This window comes from Scyliorhinus canicula, chromosome 31 (assembly GCF_902713615.1).
Source record: "Scyliorhinus canicula chromosome 31, sScyCan1.1, whole genome shotgun sequence".
NCBI classification, from domain to species: Eukaryota; Metazoa; Chordata; class Chondrichthyes; order Carcharhiniformes; family Scyliorhinidae; genus Scyliorhinus; species Scyliorhinus canicula.
In genome coordinates, this window is record NC_052176.1 from 5,939,892 (window position 1) to 5,962,083 (window position 22,192).

General features: G+C 53.4%; 1 protein-coding gene across 1 annotated transcript in view; it reads left to right on the forward strand.

Moving 5' to 3' along the window:
• LOC119958959 (EH domain-binding protein 1-like) overlaps nucleotides 1-22,192 on the forward strand; it is a 61,376-nt gene that overhangs the window by 21,301 nt on the left and 17,883 nt on the right. The window contains exons 3-7 of the mRNA XM_038787481.1: nucleotides 501-596; nucleotides 6,271-6,324; nucleotides 8,860-9,038; nucleotides 10,488-10,630; nucleotides 20,818-20,853. Of these exons, the coding sequence (XP_038643409.1) occupies nucleotides 501-596; nucleotides 6,271-6,324; nucleotides 8,860-9,038; nucleotides 10,488-10,630; nucleotides 20,818-20,853 (508 nt within the window). The remainder of the gene's footprint in view (nucleotides 1-500; nucleotides 597-6,270; nucleotides 6,325-8,859; nucleotides 9,039-10,487; nucleotides 10,631-20,817; nucleotides 20,854-22,192) is intronic.

Sequence of the window (22,192 nt, forward strand, 5' to 3'; positions counted from 1 at the left end):
AATGTGGAACTTGCTCCCACAAGGAGTGGGGAGAATGTGGGACTCGCTCCCACGGAGAGTGGGGGAGAATGTGGGACTCACTCCCACAGGGAGTGGGGAGAATGTGGGACTCACTCCCACAGGGAGTGGGGAGAATGTGGGACTCACTCCCACAGGGAGTGGGGAGAAGGTGGAACTCCCTCCCACAGGGAGTGGGGAGAATGTGGGACTCGCTCCCACGGGGAGTGGGGGAGAATGTGGGACTCGCTCCCACAGGGAGTGGGGGAGAATTTAAGGGGGGAAGCTGGATAAATACACAAGGGAGTGAGGAATGGAAGGATAGGGTGATGGGGGGGGAGACAAAGACGGGGGGTTGGGAGTCGTCTTGTGTGGGCCGGCACAGAGCAGATGGGCCAAGTGGCCTCCTTCTATAGATCCAACGTCTATTGGGAGAGACGCCGGGTGAAGTGTTCTCTGCTGTGTGTCTTTCCAATAATTCCGTTTCTCCTGATCTCTTGTAGCCGCACAGCTGGCAGCCGGGGATTAAGAATCCGTACCGGGGAATGGTACTGTGGCCTGTGCCAGAGAACGTTGATATCTCGGTCACCCTCTACAAGGTAGGCAGCTGGCGCACAACCCACGCCAGCAAGATGATCGAATGTCGCTTCCATTTTGAAGGGGAGAAGAGTGGGTCTGGGACTAGTCGTGGCAACTTAAACAAGGGGAACCGTGTTGGCATGGAAGTTGAGGCTATTTGGGGTACTGGGCCCGAGGTGAGACCAGTGAAGAATCAGTAGCGGACAGTTCAGGGGATATTTCAGAATAATCCCAATGAACATATTCTACGGCGATAGGACGGGGGGGGGGGGGGGTGGAGGAGCGGACGGGGGCAGGGTGCTCTTTCGGAGGGTCGGGGCGAACTCGACGGGCCGAACGGCCCGATTCGGCCAAGTAGGGATTCTATGATTCGCCATCCATGGTGAATTGAATTATGGAAAGCATCGACCTTCCCGGAAATTAGCTGCCCTCTCACACGCTCACTCTCCCTGCCGTGCTGTGGAACTCTTAACGCTTGCTCTCGCTCATTCGCTCTCTCTGGCTCGCGCTGTACACAGCCCCACCCACTCCAAAACCTTCAAATCCTCCAGTTAAAACCCCTCCCAGCCATTAGTTACAGCTCAGGCGGTATGTTCCGAATATTTGTCTGTAAACAAAGCAGTATTTTGTTTCCAATCTCCTTGTGGGTCGGGCAGTTTCTGGAGAGTTCTGTGGGTCTCCTCGAAAAGAACAGAATAGTAAAACTACCCCAGATGCTTCTGGGGGCAGGAAGATCCCAGTAGGAGCTGGACCTTTACTGATAACACAAGGAGATTTTTGGAGCCCCCCCACCCTGTCCCCCACACACTCCCAGGACAGGGACAGCACGGGGTTAGATACAGAGTAAAGCTCCCTCTACACTGTCCCCATCAAACACTCCCAGGACAGGTACAGCACGGGGTTAGATACAGAGTAAAGCTCCCTCTACACTGTCCCCATCAAACACTCCCAGGACAGGTACAGCACGGGGTTAGATACAGAGTAAAGCTCCCTCTACACTGTCCCCATCAAACACTCCCAGGACAGGGACAGCACAGGGCTAGATACAGAGTAAAGCTCCCTCTACACTGTCCCCATCAAACATTCCCAGGACAGATACAGCACAGGGTTAGATACAGAGTAAAGCTCCCTCTACACTGTCCCCATCAAACACTCCCAGGACAGGCACAGCACGGGGTTAGATACAGAGTAAAGCTCCCTCTACACTGTCCCCATCAAACACTCCCAGGACAGGGACAGCACGGGGTTAGATACAGAGTAAAGCTCCCTCTACACTGTCCCCATCAAACACTCCCAGGACAGGTACAGCACGGGGTTAGATACAGAGTAAAGCTCCCTCTACACTGTCCCCATCAAACACTCCCAGGACAGGTACAGCACGGGGTTAGATACAGAGTAAAGCTCCCTCTACACTGTCCCCATCAAACACTCCCAGGACAGGGACAGCACGGGGTTAGATACAGAGTAAAGCTCCCTCTACACTGTCCCCATCAAACACTCCCAGGACAGGTACAGCACGGGGTTAGATACAGAGTAAAGCTCCCTCTACACTGTCCCCATCAAACACTCCCAGGACAGGTACAGCACGGGGTTAGATACAGAGTAAAGCTCCCTCTACACTGTCCCCATCAAACACTCCCAGGACAGGGACAGCACAGGGCTAGATACAGAGTAAAGCTCCCTCTACACTGTCCCCATCAAACATTCCCAGGACAGATACAGCACAGGGTTAGATACAGAGTAAAGCTCCCTCTACACTGTCCCCATCAAACAATCCCAGGACAGGGACAGCACGGGGTTAGATACAGAGTAAAGCTCCCTCTCCACTGTCCCCATCAAACACTCCCAGGACAGGTACAGCACGGGGTTAGATACAGAGTAAAGCTCCCTCTACACTGTCCCCATCAAACACTCCCAGGACAGGTACAGCACGGGGTTAGATACAGAGTAAAGCTCCCTCTACACTGTCCCCATCAAACACTCCCAGGACAGGTACAGCACTGGGTTAGATACAGAGTAAAGCTCCCTCTACACTGTCCCCATCAAACACTCCCAGGACAGGTACAGCACGGGGTTAGATACAGAGTAAAGCTCCCTCTACATTGTCCCCATCAAACACTCCCAGGACAGGTACAGCACGGGGTTAGATACAGAGTAAAGCTCCCTCTACACTGTCCCCATCAAACACTCCCAGGGCAGGTACAGCACGGGGTTAGATACAGAGTAAAGCTCCCTCTACACTGTCCCCATCAAACACTCCCAGGACAGGTACAGCACGGGGTTAGATACAGAGTAAAGCTCCGTCTACACTGTCCCCATCAAACACTCCCAGGACAGGTACAGCACGGGGTTAGATACAGAGTAAAGCTCCCTCTACACTGTCCCCATCAAACACTCCCAGGACAGGTACAGCACGGGGTTAGATACAGAGTAAAGCTCCCTCTACACTGTCCCCATCAAACACTCCCAGGACAGGTACAGCACGGGGTTAGATACAGAGTAAAGCTCCCTCTACACTGTCCCCATCAAACACTCCCAGGACAGGTACAGCACGGGGTTAGATACAGAGTAAAGCTCCCTCTACACTGTCCCCATCAAACACTCCCAGGACAGGGACAGCACGGGGTTAGATACAGAGTAAAGCTCCCTCTACACTGTCCCCATCAAACACTCCCAGGACAGGTGCAGCACGGGGTTAGATACAGAGTAAAGCTCCCTCTACACTGTCCCCATCAAACACTCCCAGGACAGGTACAGCACGGTGTTAGATACAGAGTAAAGCTCCCTCTACACTGTCCCCATCAAACACCCCCAGGACAGGTACAGCACGGGGTTAGATACAGAGTAAAGCTCCCTCTACACTGTCCCCATCAAACACTCCCAGGACAGGTACAGCACGGGGTTAGATACAGAGTAAAGCTCCCTCTACACTGTCCCCATCAAACACTCCCAGGACAGGTACAGCACGGGGTTAGATACAGAGTAAAGCTCCCTCTACACTGTCCCCATCAAACACTCCCAGGGCAGGTACAGCACGGGGTTAGATACAGAGTAAAGCTCCCTCTACACTGTCCCCATCAAACACTCCCAGGACAGGTACAGCACGGGGTTAGATACAGAGTAAAGCTCCCTCTACACTGTCCCCATCAAACACTCCCAGGACAGGTACAGCACGGGGTTAGATACAGAGTAAAGCTCCCTCTACACTGTCCCCATCAAACACTCCCAGGGCAGGTACAGCACGGGGTTAGATACAGAGTAAAGCTCCCTCTACACTGTCCCCATCAAACACTCCCAGGACAGGTACAGCACGGGGTTAGATACAGAGTAAAGCTCCCTCTACACTGTCCCCATCAAACACTCCCAGGACAGGTACAGCACGGGGTTAGATACAGAGTAAAGCTCCCTCTACACTGTCCCCATCAAACACTCCCAGGACAGGTACAGCACGGAGTTAGATACAGAGTAAAGCTCCCTCTACACTGTCCCCATCAAACACTCCCAGGACAGGTACAGCACGGGGTTAGATACAGAGTAAAGCTCCCTCTACACTGTCCCCATCAAACACTCCCAGGACAGGTACAGCACGGGGTTAGATACAGAGTAAAGCTCCCTCTACACTGTCCCCATCAAACACTCCCAGGACAGGGACAGCACGGGGTTAGATACAGAGTAAAGCTCCCTCTACACTGTCCCCATCAAACACTCCCAGGACAGGTACAGCACGGGGTTAGATACAGAGTAAAGCTCCCTCTACACTGTCCCCATCAAACACTCCCAGGACAGGTACAGCACGGGGTTAGATACAGAGTAAAGCTCCCTCTACACTGTCCCCATCAAACACTCCCAGGGCAGGTACAGCACGGGGTTAGATACAGAGTAAAGCTCCCTCTACACTGTCCCCATCAAACACTCCCAGGACAGGTACAGCACGGTGTTAGATACAGAGTAAAGCTCCCTCTACACTGTCCCCATCAAACACCCCCAGGACAGGTACAGCACGGGGTTAGATACAGAGTAAAGCTCCCTCTACACTGTCCCCATCAAACACTCCCAGGACAGGTACAGCACGGGGTTAGATACAGAGTAAAGCTCCCTCTACACTGTCCCCATCAAACACTCCCAGGACAGGTACAGCACGGGGTTAGATACAGAGTAAAGCTCCCTCTACACTGTCCCCATCAAACACTCCCAGGACAGGTACAGCACGGGGTTAGATACAGAGTAAAGCTCCCTCTACACTGTCCCCATCAAACACTCCCAGGACAGGGACAGCACGGGGTTAGATACAGAGTAAAGCTCCCTCTACACTGTCCCCATCAAACACTCCCAGGACAGGTACAGCACGGGGTTAGATACAGAGTAAAGCTCCCTCTACACTGTCCCCATCAAACACTCCCAGGACAGGTACAGCACGGGGTTAGATACAGAGTAAAGCTCCCTCTACACTGTCCCCATCAAACACTCCCAGGACAGGTACAGCACGGGGTTAGATACAGAGTAAAGCTCCCTCTACACTGTCCCCTTCAAACACTCCCAGGACAGGTATAGCACGGGGTTAGATACAGAGTAAAGCTCCCTCTACACTGTCCCCATCAAACACTCCCAGGACAGGTACAGCACGGGGTTAGATACAGAGTAAAGCTCCCTCTACACTGTCCCCATCAAACACTCCCAGGACAGGTACAGCACGGTGTTAGATACAGAGTAAAGCTCCCTCTACACTGTACCCATCAAACACTCCCAGGACAGGTACAGCACGGGGTTAGATACAGAGTAAAGCTCCCTCTACACTGTCCCCATCAAACACTCCCAGGACAGGTACAGCACGGGGTTAGATACAGAGTAAAGCTCCCTCTACACTGTCCCCATCAAACACTCCCAGGACAGGGACAGCACGGGGTTAGATACAGAGTAAAGCTCCCTCTACACTGTCCCCATCAAACACTCCCAGGACAGGTACAGCACGGGGTTAGATACAGAGTAAAGCTCCCTCTACACTGTCCCCATCAAACACTCCCAGGACAGGTACAGCACGGGGTTAGATACAGAGTAAAGCTCCCTCTACACTGTCCCCATCAAACACTCCCAGGACAGGTACAGCACGGGGTTAGATACAGAGTAAAGCTCCCTCTACACTGTCCCCATCAAACACTCCCAGGACAGGTACAGCACGGGGTTAGATACAGAGTAAAGCTCCCTCTACACTGTCCCCATCAAACACTCCCAGGACAGGTACAGCACGGGGTTAGATACAGAGTAAAGCTCCCTCTACACTGTCCCCATCAAACACTCCCAGGACAGGTACAGCACGGGGTTAGATACAGAGTAAAGCTCCCTCTACACTGTCCCCATCAAACACTCCCAGGGCAGGTACAGCACGGGGTTAGATACAGACAATATTTTTGGCTTCAGTTGACCCCTGCCACTGTTACACTATAAGGATAGCTTTCCATATCGCTGGTACGCATCATTCTAACGGGGCAGTTAGGCTTTATGCATCCACAGGCCTTCGCGAGTGCTCTTCGATTGTCCAAAGCCACGCTGACTCTCAGTCACTGGGTCCAGTGGCATGTTAGTGTGGCTCACCTTTGACCCCTGGAGCTGAAAGGTCAGAGGCCAATAAATTACCCGGGAGACTTGGAAATTGGAGAGGGTCCTAACCCTGATTTTGTTTCTCTGTTGTTTTTTCAGGATCCGTTGGCTGAAGAATTCGAAGATAAGGAATGGACGTTTGTCATCGAAAACGTAAGGGCCCTTGTTGGATGGATTACATTGCGTCCGCTGTGGCCTGGTCCGCGATCGGGGCCTACCGATTGGCGGGCCGGCCTCTCGGGCTGGGGGCCTCTTTTGTTCCGCGCCGGCCCCGGTCGCCCTACGGAGCGGAGAAGGGGGGCATTGCGCATGTGCCTGTTGGCGCCACTGCGCATGCGCAGACCCGCGACGCCCGTCTGACGCCAGGGTTCAGCAGCCGGAGCGGCCTGGGTCGCTCCATTGGCCCTGCAGGCCCCCTCGTTAGGGGTCAGAATCGCTGCTCCTGAGGCCATGTTGACGGCCAAGTCGGGAAACGGCATCAACACTTAGCCTCAGTATCGCGGGATCCCCTCCCGGGGTGCCTGGGCAGGGGTCGGGATTTCTGCCGGGGTCTGGAGAAGGAGCTCCGTGTCCAGCTCGATCCCCTGAGTCGGACCTCCTCCTGAAGGCCGGAGACACTGCCTTAGATGTCCAACGCCATTCTCCCGAATAGCAACCGGGGCATTCCTACCCCCCCCCCCCCACATCCGGACGTTCCAAAACGGTCCAATAATGTTCTTCTTGATCTGCAGGCACTGCCACCATGGCCAGTTCTGCACAGCAAGATGCCAGGGACATCAGGAGGGCATATTCCCAGGCTGTCTGTTTCAATGATCTTGGTTGAGGATTAAATACAAGAAACTGGGGAGACCTCCCCACTTCCCACCCCCTCTCTGACAGTGCGGCACTTCCTCAGTACTAACCCTCTGACAGTGCAGCACTCCCTCAGTACTGACCCTCTGACAGTGCGGCACTCCCTCAGTACTGACCCTCTGACAGTGCAGCACTCCCTCAGTACTGACCCTCTGACAGTGCGGCACTCCCTCAGTACTGACCCTCTGACAGTGCAGCACTCCCTCAGTACTGACCCTCTGACAGTGCAGCACTCCCTCAGTACTGACCCTCTGACAGTGCGGCACTCCCTCAGTACTGACCCTCTGACAGTGCAGCACTCCCTCAGTACTGACCCTCTGACAGTGCAGCACTCCCTCAGTACGGACCCTCTGACAGTGCAGCACTCCCTCAGTACTGACCCTCTGACAGTGCAGCACTCCCTCAGTACTGACCCTCTGACAGTGCAGCACTCCCTCAGTACTGACCCTCTGACAGTGCAGCACTCCCTCAGTACTGACCCTCTGACAGTGCAGCACTCCCTCAGTACTGACACTCTGACAGTGCAGCACTCCCTCAGTACTGACCCTCTGACAGTGCAGCAGTCCCTCAGTACTGACCCTCTGACAGTGCGGCACTCCCTCAGTACTGACCCTCTGACAGTGCGGCACTCCCTCAGTACTGACCCTCTGACAGTGCGGCACTCCCTCAGTACTGACCCTCTGACAGTGCGGCACTCCCTCAGTACTGACCCTCTGACAGTGCAGCACTCCCTCAGTACTGACCCTCTGTCAGTGCAGCACTCCCTCAGTACTGACCCTCTGACAGTGCGGCATTCCCTCAGTACTGACCCTCTGACAGTGCGGCACTCCCTCAGTACTGACCCTCTGACAGTGCGGCACTCCCTCAGTACTGACCCTCTGACAGTGCGGCACTCCCTCAGTACTGACCCTCTGACAGTGCAGCACTCCCTCAGTATTGACCCTCTGACAGTGCAGCATTCCCTCAGTACTGACCCTCTGACAGTGCAGCACTCCCTCAGTACTGACCCTCTGACAGTGCAGCACTCCCTCAGCACTGACCCTCTGACAGTGCAGCACTCCCTCAGCACTGACCCTCTGACAGTGCAGCACTCCCTCAGTACTGACCCTCTGACAGTGCAGCACTCCCTCAGTACTGACCCTCTGACAGTGCGGCACTCCCTCAGCACTGACCCTGACACCCAACACGGTGAACCAGTTATTGACCCGACAGCCCCACTCGATCGACACGCTAGCCACAAACATTCACTCCTTCCACCCCCCCCCCCCCCGACGCACAGCGGCAGCCGTGTGCACCGTCTACAAGACGCACCGCAGCCACTCGCTCCTTCGACAGCACCTTCCAAACCCGCCACCTCTACCGTCCGGAAGGGCGAGGGCAGCAGCAGACGCACGGGGAACACCCCCGCCTGCAAGTTCCCCCCCCCCCTCCGAGCCGCTCGCCATCCCGACTCGGAAATATGTCGGCCGTTCCTTCACTGTGGCTGGGGTCGAAATCCTGGGAACTCCCCTCCCTAACAGCACAGTGGGTGTACCTACACCACACGGGGACTGCGGTGGGTACAAGATGGCGGCTCACCCACCACCTTCTCCAGGGGCAATTAGGGATGGGCGATAAATGCTGGGCCTGTAGCCGACAGGGAATCGAACAAGTGGATTGAATATGGATGGTTACTCTGCGCCGGGATATCCTTCGTTGGCCGATGACTATTTTTGGGATGTTGTCGGGAGGGAAGCAGATTTGAGTTTCCTCCTTGCCGGACGGGAATCTGAGGAGTTTGAGAATTATCCGGATTGTTTGTGGGCATTCTAATCTCCGGCCCCTCCTCCTCCGCAGGAAAGCAAAGGTCACCGGAAGGTGCTGGCGTCGGCGGACATCAATATGAAGAAATACGCCAGCCCGATGCCCACGGTGACGGACGTCAAGCTCAAGCTCAAGCCGCTGTCCGTCAAGGTTGTGTGCGCCACGCTGCAGTTCTCGCTCTCCTGCGTCTTCCTCCGCGAAGGACGGGCCACGTGAGTCTCGGCGTCCGGCCTCCGTCACGCGTCCCGGCCTCCATCGTGGGCGGCACGCACGCCCCCCCCCCGACCTCCTCTTCTCAAACCCCCCCCCCCCAGCACTCCCTCAGTACTGACCCTCTGACAGTGCAGCACTCCCTCAGTACTGACCCTCTGACAGTGCGGCACTCCCTCAGTATTGACCCTCTGACAGTGCGGCACTCCCTCAGTACTGACCCTCTGACAGTGTAGCACTCCCTCAGTACTGACCCTCTGACAGTGCGACACTCCCTCAGTAATGACCCTCTGACAATGCAGCACTCCCTCAGTACTGACCCTCTGACAGTGCAGCACTCCCTCAGTACTGACCCTCTGGCAGTGCAGCACTCCCTCAGTACTGACCCTCTGACAGTGCGGCACTCCCTCAGTACTGACCCTCTGACAGTGCAGTGCTCCCTCAGTACTGACCCTCTGACAGTGCAGCACTCCCTCAGTACTGACCCTCTGACAGTGCAACACTCCCTCAGTACTGACCCTCTGACAGTGCGGCTCTCCCTCAGTACTGACCCTCTGACAGTGCGGCGCTCCCTCAGTAATGACCCTCTGACAGTGCGGCGCTCCCTCAGTAATGACCCCCTGACAGTGCAGCACTCCCTCAGTACTGACCCTCTGACAGTGCGGCACTCCCTCAGTACTGACCCTCTGACAGTGCAGCATTCCCTCAGTACTGACCCTCTGACAGTGCGGCACTCCCTCAGTACTGACCCTCTGACAGTGCAGCATTCCCTCAGTACTGACCCTCTGACAGTGCGGCACTCCCTCAGTACTGACCCTCTGACAGTGCAGCACTCCCTCAGTACTGACCCTCTGACAGTGCAGCGCTCCCTCAGTACTGACCCTCTGACAGTGCAGCACTCCCTCAGTACTGACCCTCTGACAGTGCGGCACTCCCTCAGTACTGACCCTCTGACAGTGCGGCACTCCCTCAGTACTGACCCTCTGACAGTGTGGCACTCCCTCAGTACTGACCCTCTCACAGTGCGGCACTCCCTCAGTACTGACCCTCTCACAGTGCGGCACTCCCTCAGTACTGACCCTCTGACAGTGCGGCACTCCCTCAGTACTGACCCTCTGACAGTGCGGCACTCCCTCAGTACAGGGACTGGGAATTTGGCCATGATTTCGTGCTGAAACCTCTGGAGTGGGCCCCAAACTCACAACCACCTGACTGTGAGCTGAGGCATGCTGGGTAACCTTTTGGGCCTCACGTGGCCCACACCAATCGAAGCCGCCCTTCTGGGGTTATATGCCGTACAGTTATAATGAGGGGCTTGTTGTAGAGAGTGGCCTCGCCTTACCGCCCGCCCCCCCCCCGACCTCCCTCTTCATTAGCTTGAGTTTCCTCACTCTGAGCCGCCCTGTTAACACCACCCCTCCCCCCCTCCCCCCCACCCCTCACACACACAGGGACGAGGACATGCAGAGTCTAGCCAGCCTCATGAGCGTCAAGCAGGCAGATATCGGAAACCTGGACGACTTTGCTGAGGACAGCGACGAGGAGGGGGAGGAGAGGAAGGTGTGGCAGGAGGAGAAGGCGGGCAGGATGAAAGGTGAGCGGTCTCTTCGTCTGGCCTGTACTGTTTTCCCGAAGCACTTTGCGACCTACGTTTATTCCCACTGGGTCCGGAGTGTCGATTGACGCGCCAAATGAGCTGGTGCTGAGATGAGGCTTCTGCCAAACAGTCTACAGAGTCTATTTGAGTGGCTTGCGTCGATTTGCGCCACTGTGGAGGCTCGAGACATTCACGGGGGGGGGCCCAGTAATAGATGAAGGGGTTAATTGATAAAAAGGCAAAGTATGTTAGCTAACAGGAACAAGACACGATACAACAGGTCTTTACGCTTCACCTCAATGATCCACACTGCTCCCAGGACCCCACGCTAACTCCTCATTGGCTGGGATTGGCCCCGAGCCAGTCACATGGTCAATGGTGCCCGACCCCTTAAAGGACCCACCTGACCACAGCAACAACCTGCAGCAAGCCGTTTGCAGAGTTTATTTAAGCATTGAAACGGCACCAAACAGTCTACAGAGTCTATTTAAGCGTTAATTTTCTTTTAAAAGGGGCAATTTAGTGTGGCCAATCCACCTACCCTGCACTTCTTTGGGCTGTGGGGGTGAGACCCACCCAGACACGGGGAGAATGTGCAAACTCCACACGGATAGTGACCTAGGATCGAACCCGAGTCCTCGGTACCGTGATATTTAAGCATTAACTACAGCAAACAGTCTACAGAGTCTATTTAAACATTAACTACAGCAAACAGTCTACAGAGTCTATTTAAACATTAACTACAGCAAACAGTCTGCAGAGTCTATTTAAAGATTAACTACAGCAAACAGTCTACAGAGTCTATTTAAGCATTAACTACAGCAAACAGTCTACAGAGTCTATTTAAACATTAACTACAGCAAATAGTCTACAGAGTCTATTTAAACATTAACTGCAGCAAACAGTCTACAGAGTCTATTTCAGCATTAACTGCAGCAAACAGTTTACAGAGTCTTTTTAAGCATTAACTGCAGCAAACAGTCTACAGAGTCTATTTAAGCAGCGATCTACAGCATACAGTCTACAGAGTCTATTCGAGCAGCGATCAGCAGCACAGTGGTTAGCACAGTTGCTTCACAGCTCCAGGGTCTCGAGTTCGATTCCTGGCTTGGGTCACTGTCTGTGCGGAGTCTGCACATCCTCCCCGTGTCTGCGTGGGTTTCCTCCGGGTGCTCCGGTTTCCTCCCACAGTCCAAAGATGCGCAGGTTGGGTGGATTGGCCGTGCTAAATTGCCCCTTAGTGCCCAAAAAGGTGAGGTGGGGTTACTGGGTTATGAGGATAGGGTGGAGGTGTTGACCTTGGGTAGGGTGCTCTTTCCAAGGGACGGTGCAGACTCGATGGGCCGAATGGCCTCCTTCTGCACTGTAAATTCTGTAAACGGAGCTTATGACCAAAACTACAGCAGGGTTAAAAATGCAGTTGGGGGGGGGGGGCTGTAGGTATTTGTTTCTTGACTGGCTCGCGGTCTTGTTCCGTCATTCTCGGGGGCGTGACCCCCCCGTGGATCTCCGTCACCATAGAGACCGCATCACGAGGAAGGACGAACGAAGCTGGGACTTCAGGCCCAGCGAGAGAGGCCTGCATTGTGGTAGCGCCTTTCGCCACCTCGGGATGTCCTTGGGATCTTCACGGCCGGCGAGGAAACTACTTTCCCGAGGTGCTTGGTCGCTGCTGAAATGGAGGGTGGGGGTGGGGGGGGGAGCGCGCGTAGGGGCTGATCTGCGCACAGTAAGATCCCACAGGCAGCGATGCGATAATTAACCAGATCATCATGTTTTCTCTCTCCCGATGGTGACTGAGGGATGAATATTGGGCCCCGGGGGGGGGGCACTTCCTCCCCCAGCCCGCCACTCTTCCAGCGGAAAGACGGCGCCTCAGCACTGGCCGCTCGGGGAGACTCTGGGAATTTCCCCGCCCTGTCTGTTTTTCAAATTTATAACACCGTGCCAAATACGGGGAGATTTACGGAGCTCGTGTGGTGTCTGTGGCAGTGAATCCCCCATCCCCCCTCCCCCCTCAAAGAGGAACTGAGGTGCGCGGCCCTGTCCTTGTCTAGAAGGACGTCCATCTTGTCCAGATTGGCGGCCATCTTGTCTGGATGCTGGGCCCCGTTTCGCCGAGGAGGCGGTAAAATGAGGTGGAGTTTGCGACTTCCCGGTCGCCATTGGGTGTAGTGCCGGGTGGGGAGGGACTATAGACCAGGGTGGCGGGATTCTCCGAGCCCACCGGGTCGGGGAATCGCCGGGGTGGGGGAGGCGCGAATCCCGCCCCGCCGCCGGCTGCCCTATTCTCCGGCGCCGTTTTTCAGGCAGCAGCGGGATTCCCGCCTCGCCGGTCGGGGGCCGTTGACAGCGCCCCCTCCCCCGACGATTCTCCGGGCCCCGATGGGCCGAGCGGACGTCCTGTTTTGGCCAGTTCCCGCCGGCGTGAATTACACACCTCACGCACGGCGGGACCCGGCAGGTGAGTGTGCGGGGGCGGTCCCGGGGAAGGGGAGGGCGTGGGACGATCTGACCCTGGTAGGGGGCCCCCGCACGGTGTACTGGCCCGCGTTCGGGGCCCACCGATCTGCCGGCACGCTTGTTCCGTGGCGGGAACTTCTTCCCTCCACGCTGGCTCCTGTCGGTCTCTGCCATTTTGCCCGGGGGCCGGCGCGGAGAAGAGAACCCCCCCGCGCATGCGCGGAAATACGTCGGCCGGTCTGCGCATGCGCGGAAATACGTCGGCCGGTCTGCGCATGCGCGGAAATACGTCGGCCGGTCTGCGCATGCGCGGAAACACGCCGGCCGGTCCGCGCATGCACGAGATCATGCCAGCCGTTCCGCGCATGCGCGAACCCGCGCCGTCCCTTCGCCGCCGGCTGGAGCGGCGCCAATCCCTCCGGCGTCAATCTAGTTGACGGCGGAGTTGTTGGCGCCAGTTTTCCCGTCGCCGTGGGGACATAGGGAGAATCCCGGCCCATATCCCCCAGCCAACATCACTAACAAACAGTGACTGGGTCATTATCATAGCGCTGGTTCTGGGAGCTTGCTGTGCAGATTGGCAGCTGAGAGTCCTGCATCACAGAGAAACATAGAAAACAGAAGCAGGAGGAGGCCATTCAGCCCATCGAGCCTGCTCCGCCGTTCATTCTGATCATGGCTGATCATCAAGTTCAATACCCTGATCCCACCTTCCCTCCATATCCTTAATCCCTTTAGCCCCAAGAGCTGTATCTAATTTCTTCTCGAAATTACGCAACGTTTTGGCCTCCGCTACTGTCTGTGGCGGCGAATTCCACAGAGTCACCCCTCTCTCTGGGTGAAGGAATTTCTCCCCACCTCAGTCCTAAAAGGTTAACCCCTGACCCTCAAACTATGACCCCCTAGATCTGCACTCCCCCCCACCATCGGGAATATTCTTTCTGAATCTCCCCTGTCTAATCCTGTTAGAATTTTGTACGTTTCTAAGAGATCCCCTCTCACTCTTCTAAACTCCAATGAATATAATCCTAATCAACTCAATCTCTCCTCATATGATAGTCCCGTCTAAATAAACCACATCCACCGGTTCTCCCTCGTCAACTCTACTAGTTACATCTTCAAAGAATTTGAGTAAATTTGTCGAGCTGACTTTGTCTGATTACACCACTGATTTCCAAATCCTGTGCTATGAAATGCTTGAGTCGAGCAACTTCCCTCCTACTGACGTTAGGCTCACTGGTCTGTAGTTCCTGTTTTCTCTCTACCTCTCTTTTTTAAATAGCGGGGTTAAATTCGCTACTGTCCAATCTGTAGCAACCGTTCCAGAGTCCAAATAATTTTGGAAAATGATCACCAATGGATTGATTATTTCTAGGGCCACTTCCTTAAGTACACTGGGATGAAGATTATCAGGCCCTGGAGATTTATCCGCCTTTATAAGACCATAAGACATAGGAGCAGAATTAGGCCTCTCGGCCCATCGAGTCTGCTCCGCCATTCAATCACGGCTGATATATTCTCATCCCCATTCTCCTGCCTTCTCCCCATAACCCCCTGATCCCCTTATTAATCAAGAACTTATCTATCTCGGTCTTAAAGACACTCAGTGATTTGGCCTCCACAGCCTTCTGCGGCAAAGAGTTCCACAGATTCACCCACCCTCTGGCTGAAGAAATTCCTCCTCATCTCTGTTTTAAAGGATCGTCCCTTCAGTCTGAGATTGTGCCCTCTGGTTCTAGTTTTTCCCACAAGTGGAAACATCCTCTCCACGTCCACTCTATCCAGGTCTCGCAGTGTCCTGTAAGTTTCAATAAGATCCCCCCTCATCCATCTAAACTCCAACGAGTACAGACCCAGAGTCCTCAATTGTTCCTCATATGACAAGCTCTTCATTCCCGGGATCATTCTTGTGAATCTCCTCTGGACCCTTTCCAAGGCCCCAGCACATCCTTCCTTAGATACGGGGCCCAAAACTGCTCACAATACTCCAAATGGGGTCTGACCAGAGCCTTGTACAGCCTCAGAAGTACATCCCTGGTCTTGTATTCTAGCCCTCTCGACATGAATGCTAACATTGCATTTGCCTTCCTAACCGCCGACTGAACCTGCACATTAACCTTAAGAGAATCGTGAACAAGGACTCCCTTTGTGCTTCTGATTTCCTCACCATTTCCTCATTTAGAAAATAGTCTCTGCCTCCATTCCTCTTTCCAAAGTGCATAACCTCACACTTTTCCAGATTGTATTCCATCTGCCACTTCATTGCCCGCTCTCCCAGCCTGTCCAAGTCCTTCTGCAGCCCCCTTGCTTCCTCAATCTCATTAATTTCCCCAAAACCATTTCTCTCCTCCTAATACTGATTTCCCTCAGTTCCTCATTAAAACTTGTGTTTCACTGAATCTCTGGCACATTGTTCATGTTTTCTTTTGTGAAGACAGGAGCCAAGTACGAATTTAGTTCCTCAGCCATTTCTTTGTTCCCTGTTGTGAATTCTCCCCGTTTCTGGCTCTCAGGGGCCAACATTAGTTTTTATTAATCTTTTTCTCTTTACACACTTACAGAAACCTTTCGTCGGTTTTTACGTCCCCCGCTAGTTCACTTTCAAATTGTATTTTCCCCTCCTTAATCAATCCCTTGATCTGCCTTTGCTGAATTTTAAATGTTCCCAATCCTCAGGATTGAATTTTCTTGCTAATTTTTCTGCCTGTTCTTTGAATCGAACCACCATCTCTAATTTCCCGTCTAGGCCCTGCTTTGGCCACAGTTCCCTTTCTACTCCTGCGCAAATAGGAAGGAAGGAGTTCACCTATTCGTTCATAGAACATAGAACAGTACAGCACAGAACAGGCCCTTCGGCCCTCAATGTTGTGCCGAGCCATGATCACCCTACTCAAACCCACGTATCCACCCTATACCCGTAACCCAACAACCCCCCCTTAACCTTACTTTTATTAGGACACTACGGGCAATTTAGCATGGCCAATCCACCTAACCTGCACATCTTTGGACTGTGGGAGGAAACCGGAGCACCCGGAGGAAACCCACGCACACATGGGGAGGACGTGCAGACTCCACACAGACAGTGACCCAGCCGGGAATCGAACCTGGGACCCTGGAGCGGTGCGGAGAGGAACCCAGCTGCGCATGCCCTGGGATGACGCCAGCACACGCTGGCACCCCCACGCATGCGCCAACTCGCGCCGGCCAGCGGAGGCCTTTCGACGCCGGCCGGCACGGTACTCCCGCGCCGGCCGGCACGGTACTCCCGCGACGGCCTGGCCCCTGAAGGTGCGGAGGATTCTGCACCTTCAGGGCGGCCCGACGCCGGAGCGGTTCACGCCACCCCTTGGCACCGGAGTGGCCCGCCCCGCCAGTTTGCGGACAACCCCGCCCCTGGTCTCAGAATCAGCGACCTCACTATTCACCTTGATGAAGAATTCCACCATATTATGGTCACTCCTCCCCAAAGGTTCTCCCACAACCAGATTGCCAACGAATCCTTTCTCATCGCACAGTCAAAGATGGCCTGTTCCCTTGTTGGTTCCTCAACATACTGGTCCAGAAAACCATCCCGTACACACTCCAGAAATTCCTCCTGTATTGTACCGTGACTAATTTCACTCACCCAATCTGTATGCAGATTAACGTCACCCATAATCGCAGATGTTCACGGGCGTCTCTGAGTCCCTATCTGATGCTACTCCCAACATTACCGCTGGGGCATGGAGGTCTGTCTGCCACCCCGCCTAACGTTTTTTTGCCCCTTGGTATTTCTTAACTCCACCCAGACAGATTCAACATCATCTGCACTAATATCTCTCAAAATTGTCTCAATATCTTCTTCAATCAACAACGCAACTCCGCCAACTTTTCCTTTCTGTCTGTCCTTCCTAAAAACTGAGTTGCCCTCAATATTTAGTTCGCATCCTTGGTCACCTTGGGACCATGTCTCCATAATCCCAAATATATCATATCCCTTTACATCTGTCTGCACAACTACTTCATCCATTTCATTTTAATGCTCCACACATTCAGGTACAAAACCTTAAGGCTAGTCCTTTTAACGTACCTTGTCCCGTCCCTACTATTTTGTACAGTGTCGCTGTCTTGGTTTCTCTGCCTATCTCTTTTCTTACCCTCCTTTCTGTCTTTTTCTCTTGTTCTTGATCTTCCCCTGCTCTGAATCCTTACATAGGTTCTCATTCCCCTGCCATATTACTTTCAAACTTCCCCAACCACTCTAGCAAGTACCCTCCCCCAAAGACATCAGTCCCGGTCCTACCCAGGCCCGTCCAGTTTGTACCGGTCCCACCTCCCCCAGAACCGGTTCCAATGCCCCAGGAATCTGAAACCCTCTCACTCACGCCATCTCTTCAGCCATGCATTCATCCGATACTTCCTACTATTTTTAGTATTTCTATCTAGCACGTGGCACTGGTAGTAATCCTGAGATTACTACCTTTGAGATCTTCCTTACTCGCTACATTCTGCTTTCAGGACCTCTTCCCTTTTCCTATCTATGTCGCTGGTACTGATGTGTAGCACGACCACTGGCTGTCCAGCCTTCCCCCTCCAGAATGCCCTTATAACTGCTTCGAGACATCCTTGACCCTAGAACCAGGAAGGCAACACAGCATCCTGGAGTCTCGTTGGCGGCCACAGAAATGCCTATCTATTCCCCTTACAATTGAATCCCCTATAACTATTGCACTGTCACACTTATTATTCCTCCCCTGTGCAGCAGAACCAAATGTGGTGTAATTAATTTGGCTTTGCTGCTTTCCTCTTGAGAGGCCATTCCCCTCAACAGTGTCCAAAGCGGTATATCTGTTCTGCAGGGGAATGGCTACAGGAGATTCCTGTACTGCTTGCCTCGCTCTCTTGCTCTGCCTGGTGGTCGCCCGTTCCCTTCCTGCCTGTGGAGTCTTTGAGCCTCCGGTGCGACCATCTCTCTATACGAGCTATGAACGATACTTTCCTCTTCGTGGATGCTCCACAGTGTCCCCGGCCGTCGCTCCGGCTCTGAAACTCGGGCTTCCAGGAGCTACAGCTGGAGACACTTCCTGCACACTTGCCGGTGCTGGGAACTGGAATCGTTCCTGATCTCCCACATGGAGCAGGAAGAGCAGACCACGGCTTGGAGCTCTGCTGACATGCCTTATCCTTTAAATTAAATGTATCCTTTTAATATCAAATAATATTAACTAGTATAAACCAATATTATCTCAGGCCTTTCTTATCTATTCCTTATTACTATAGAATGTATACATTGTTATGGGCCAGGGTTTAGAGAACCCCAAAGTGTATCATGGAGTTCGCCTGACCCACAACTTTTACTAGATTGTGGTATGGGGAGCACACGGCCCACTCTACAGGTACAGCAGAAATGGAAAAGTATTTTTTTTAAAGCAAAACAATGTTTATTCCATGAACTCAAGTTAACCTTTTTAAAACATACAGTGAACATCTTAGCAACCATCAATTCAAATACAGCCCCCAAAGAATACAACTCTAAGTAATTCTTAATAACTTCCCAAACAACATCCAGAAGACAAAAGAAACACCTTTTAACAGAAGCACATCAGGTTTACATTCACTACTGAGAACATTTATAATCCTGAATTCACCAAATGATCAAGAGATAGTCTTTTGATGGCAGAGAGAACAGCAGTACACCTGCTCTGTCTGGCTTCAGCTCCAACACTGAAACCGAAACTAAAAACACACCCTGCAGCAAACACCCTAAAACAAAAGTAAAAAGCTGACAGACAGCCCAGCTCCACCCACTCTCTGACATCACTGATAAACACCCATTTCCTAAAGGTACATTTCTTAAACACCCATTTCTTAAAGGTACTCTCACATGACAAAATGTACTCGCCCAATCAGATCTTTTGATTTCCTGGTTCCTCTTTCAGATTCACTTCTCCTTTATCTGCCAAGCTTCGCTTCCTATTATCTTTTAAGTTATTTAAGTTTCAGCTATTTAGATACAGTCCCTCATAACCGTTACTCACCAACCAATCAGCTTACTGCTATCCTGTGACAACGCTGTTGATTTTGTGTTCCAATCCGACGCTCTGCCTGAACGGCGGAAATGCCCCGAGCCTCGCGTTCCCTGCATCCTCCGCTCCCAATAGAGTTTCCCCCACAGGACCCATGCTCTCTGCTACCTGAAGGTGGCTACACTTCAAAAAGCACCTTATTGGCTATAAACTGGGACTTCCTGAGGTCATGATGTGCAGGGTCTTGGTTGCTGCGCCTTTTGGGCAACCACCTTGTTTAGGTAGATGGCCATTGGCGGCCACCTTCTTTGGGTTGGCGGCCATCTTCTTGGGTTGGCGGCCACCTTGCTTGGGTTGGCGGCCACATTGTTTGGGTTGGCGGCCACCTTGTTTGGGTTGGCGGCCACCTTGTTTGGGTTGGCGGCCATCTTGTTTGGGTCGGTGGCCGCCTTCTTGGGTTGTCAGCCATCTTGTTTGGGTTGGTGGCCATCTTGTTTGGGTTGGTGGCCATTTTATTTGGGTTGGCATCCTTCATGTTTGATTTGGCACCCATCTTGTTTGGATAGGTGGCCAATGGTGGCCATCTTGTTTGGGTTGATGGCCATTTTGTTTGGGTCAGCACCCATCTTGTTTGGTTTGGTGGCCATCTTGTTTGCGTTGACGGCCATCTTGTTTGGGCTGACGGCCATCTTGTTTGGGTTGACGGCCATCTTGTTTGGGTTGACGGCCATCTTGTTTGGGTTGACGGCCATCTTGTTTGAGTTGGCGGCCATCTTGTTTGGGTTGGCGGCCATCTTGTTCGGATAGGTGGCCATTTTGTTTGGGTTGGTGGCCATCTTGTTTGGGTCGGCAGCCACCTTCTTTGGGTCGGTGGCCATTTTGTTTGGGTTGGCAGCCATCTTGTTTGAGTAGATGACCGTTGGCAGCCATTTTGTTTGGTTAGGTAGCTACGCTATTTGCGTTGGCGGCTACCTTGTCGGGATTGGCAGGACCCAGCACCCCTCGCCATATTACTACGCGGCCTATTGGCTAGATCTTCGTCTGCAATACCGTGTCGTGTCTCGTATTGCGAGGGGAATGGAGTATAAAAGCCACGGTACAATGGTAAAGGGGGTTGGTGAGGCCACACTTGGAGTACCAGCTGCGGTTTTGACCTCTGTAATAATCTTACCACGGCCGGTTTTCCGACACCATGAGCCTTTTATTTCCGTAGCGAGGTTCGTACTCCACAGAGCCCACTGGGAAATCTATCGACGACCCCCCCCCCCTCCCAGGTGTCCTTCGTGGCCATCATAACGGTCCCCGTTACCAAAGGAAGGGATAGCCTTGCCTCGAGGGGCCGTTCAGAGACGGTTTGCCGGGCTGATTTCCGGGAGGAAGGGGGTTTGTCCGATGGGGAAGTGTTGAGCAGGTCGGGGCCTGTACCCGTTGGGAGTTTAGAAGAACGAGACGGGGATCTTAATGGGACGTATCAGATTCTGAGGGAGAGGGGTTGACAGGGTGCAGGCTGAGAGGATGTTTCCCACCTGGTGGGTCGAGTTGGAGAGATTTCTGATCGACGGGGGCGGGGGTCATAGCCATGTTGCGGGGGGAGGGCTGAAGATGCTTTAAGTCGAGGGAATTCGGAAAAAAATGACTGCCTCCTGGAATACCGAGCTTCCTCGCTCTGCACCCTCAACTCGTCTTGAAACCCCCCCCCTTTCCGTTCTCTCGCAGGGTATAAGTTCCTCCTTGACGTGGAGCAGCGGAGAGGTGGGTCGTAGTTGCTTTGGAGCATGCTGTGTGTTGAGTGGCAAGAACATCCCCCCTTCCCCACCCTCCCCACCCGCCCTCGCCCACCCCGCATCCCCTCTCCCGCTCCAGGCTTTCTGAGTGATCCGGCTCCAGCTGCTGAATGTGATCCGGTCCGTATGTTTGAAGTTGCCGTGTCTTGCTCTCTTTGCACAAAGGTCCAACCCAGGTGATAAACTGGTGCGCTGCTCCCGTAATACCAGGAGTAGAGGCCCCCTGCCAAACTAATCCCACCGTCACCGTAATACAGGGAGTACAGGCCCCCTGCCAAACTAATCCCACCGTCACCGTAATACCGGGAGTACAGGCCCCCTGCCAAACTAATCCCACCGTCACCGTAATACAGGGAGTACAGGCCCCCTGCCAAACTAATCCCACCGTCACCGTAATACCGGGAGTACAGGCCCCCTGCCAAACTAATCCCACCGTCACCGTAATACAGGGAGTACAGGGACCCTTAACTAACCCCCTGTAACCATAATACAGGGATTACAGGCCCCCTGCCAAACTAACCCAACGTCACCGTAATACAGGGAGTACAGGCCCCCTGCCAAACTAATCCCACCGTCACCGTAATACAGGGAGTACAGGGACCCTTAAACTAACCCCCTGTAACCATAATACAGGGATTACAGCCCCTTTAAACTAACCCCCAACCATAATACTGGGAAAAGACCACAAGACGTAGGAGCAGAATTAGGCCACTCGGCCCATCGAGTCTGCTCCACCATTCAATTGTGGCTGTGGCTGGTATTTTTCCCATCCCCATTCTCCTGCCTTCTCCCCATAACCCCTGATCCCCTTATTAATCAGGAACCTATCTATCTCTGCCTTAAAGACGCTCAGTGATTTGGCCTCCACAGCCTTCTGCGGCAAAGAGTTCCACAGATTCACCCACCCTCTGGCTGAAGATTAAGGGGCTGGTTTAGCTCACTGGTAAAATCGCTGGCTTTTAAAGCAGACCAAGCAGGCCAGCAGCACGGTTCGATTCCCGTACCAACCTCCCCGGACAGGCGCCGGAATGTGGCGACTAGGGACTTTTCACAGTAACTTCATTGAGCCTACACGTGACAATAAGCGATTTTCATTTTCCTCATCTCTGTTTTAAAGGATCGTCCCTTTAGTCTGAGGTGGTGTCCTCTGGTTCTAGTTTCTCCAACCAGTGGAAACATCCTCTCCACGTCCACTCTATCCCAGGTCTCGCAGTATCCTGTAAGTTTCAATAAGATCCCCCCTCATCCTTCTAAACTCCCAACGAGCACAGACTCAGAGTCCTCAACCGTTCCTCATATGACAAGCT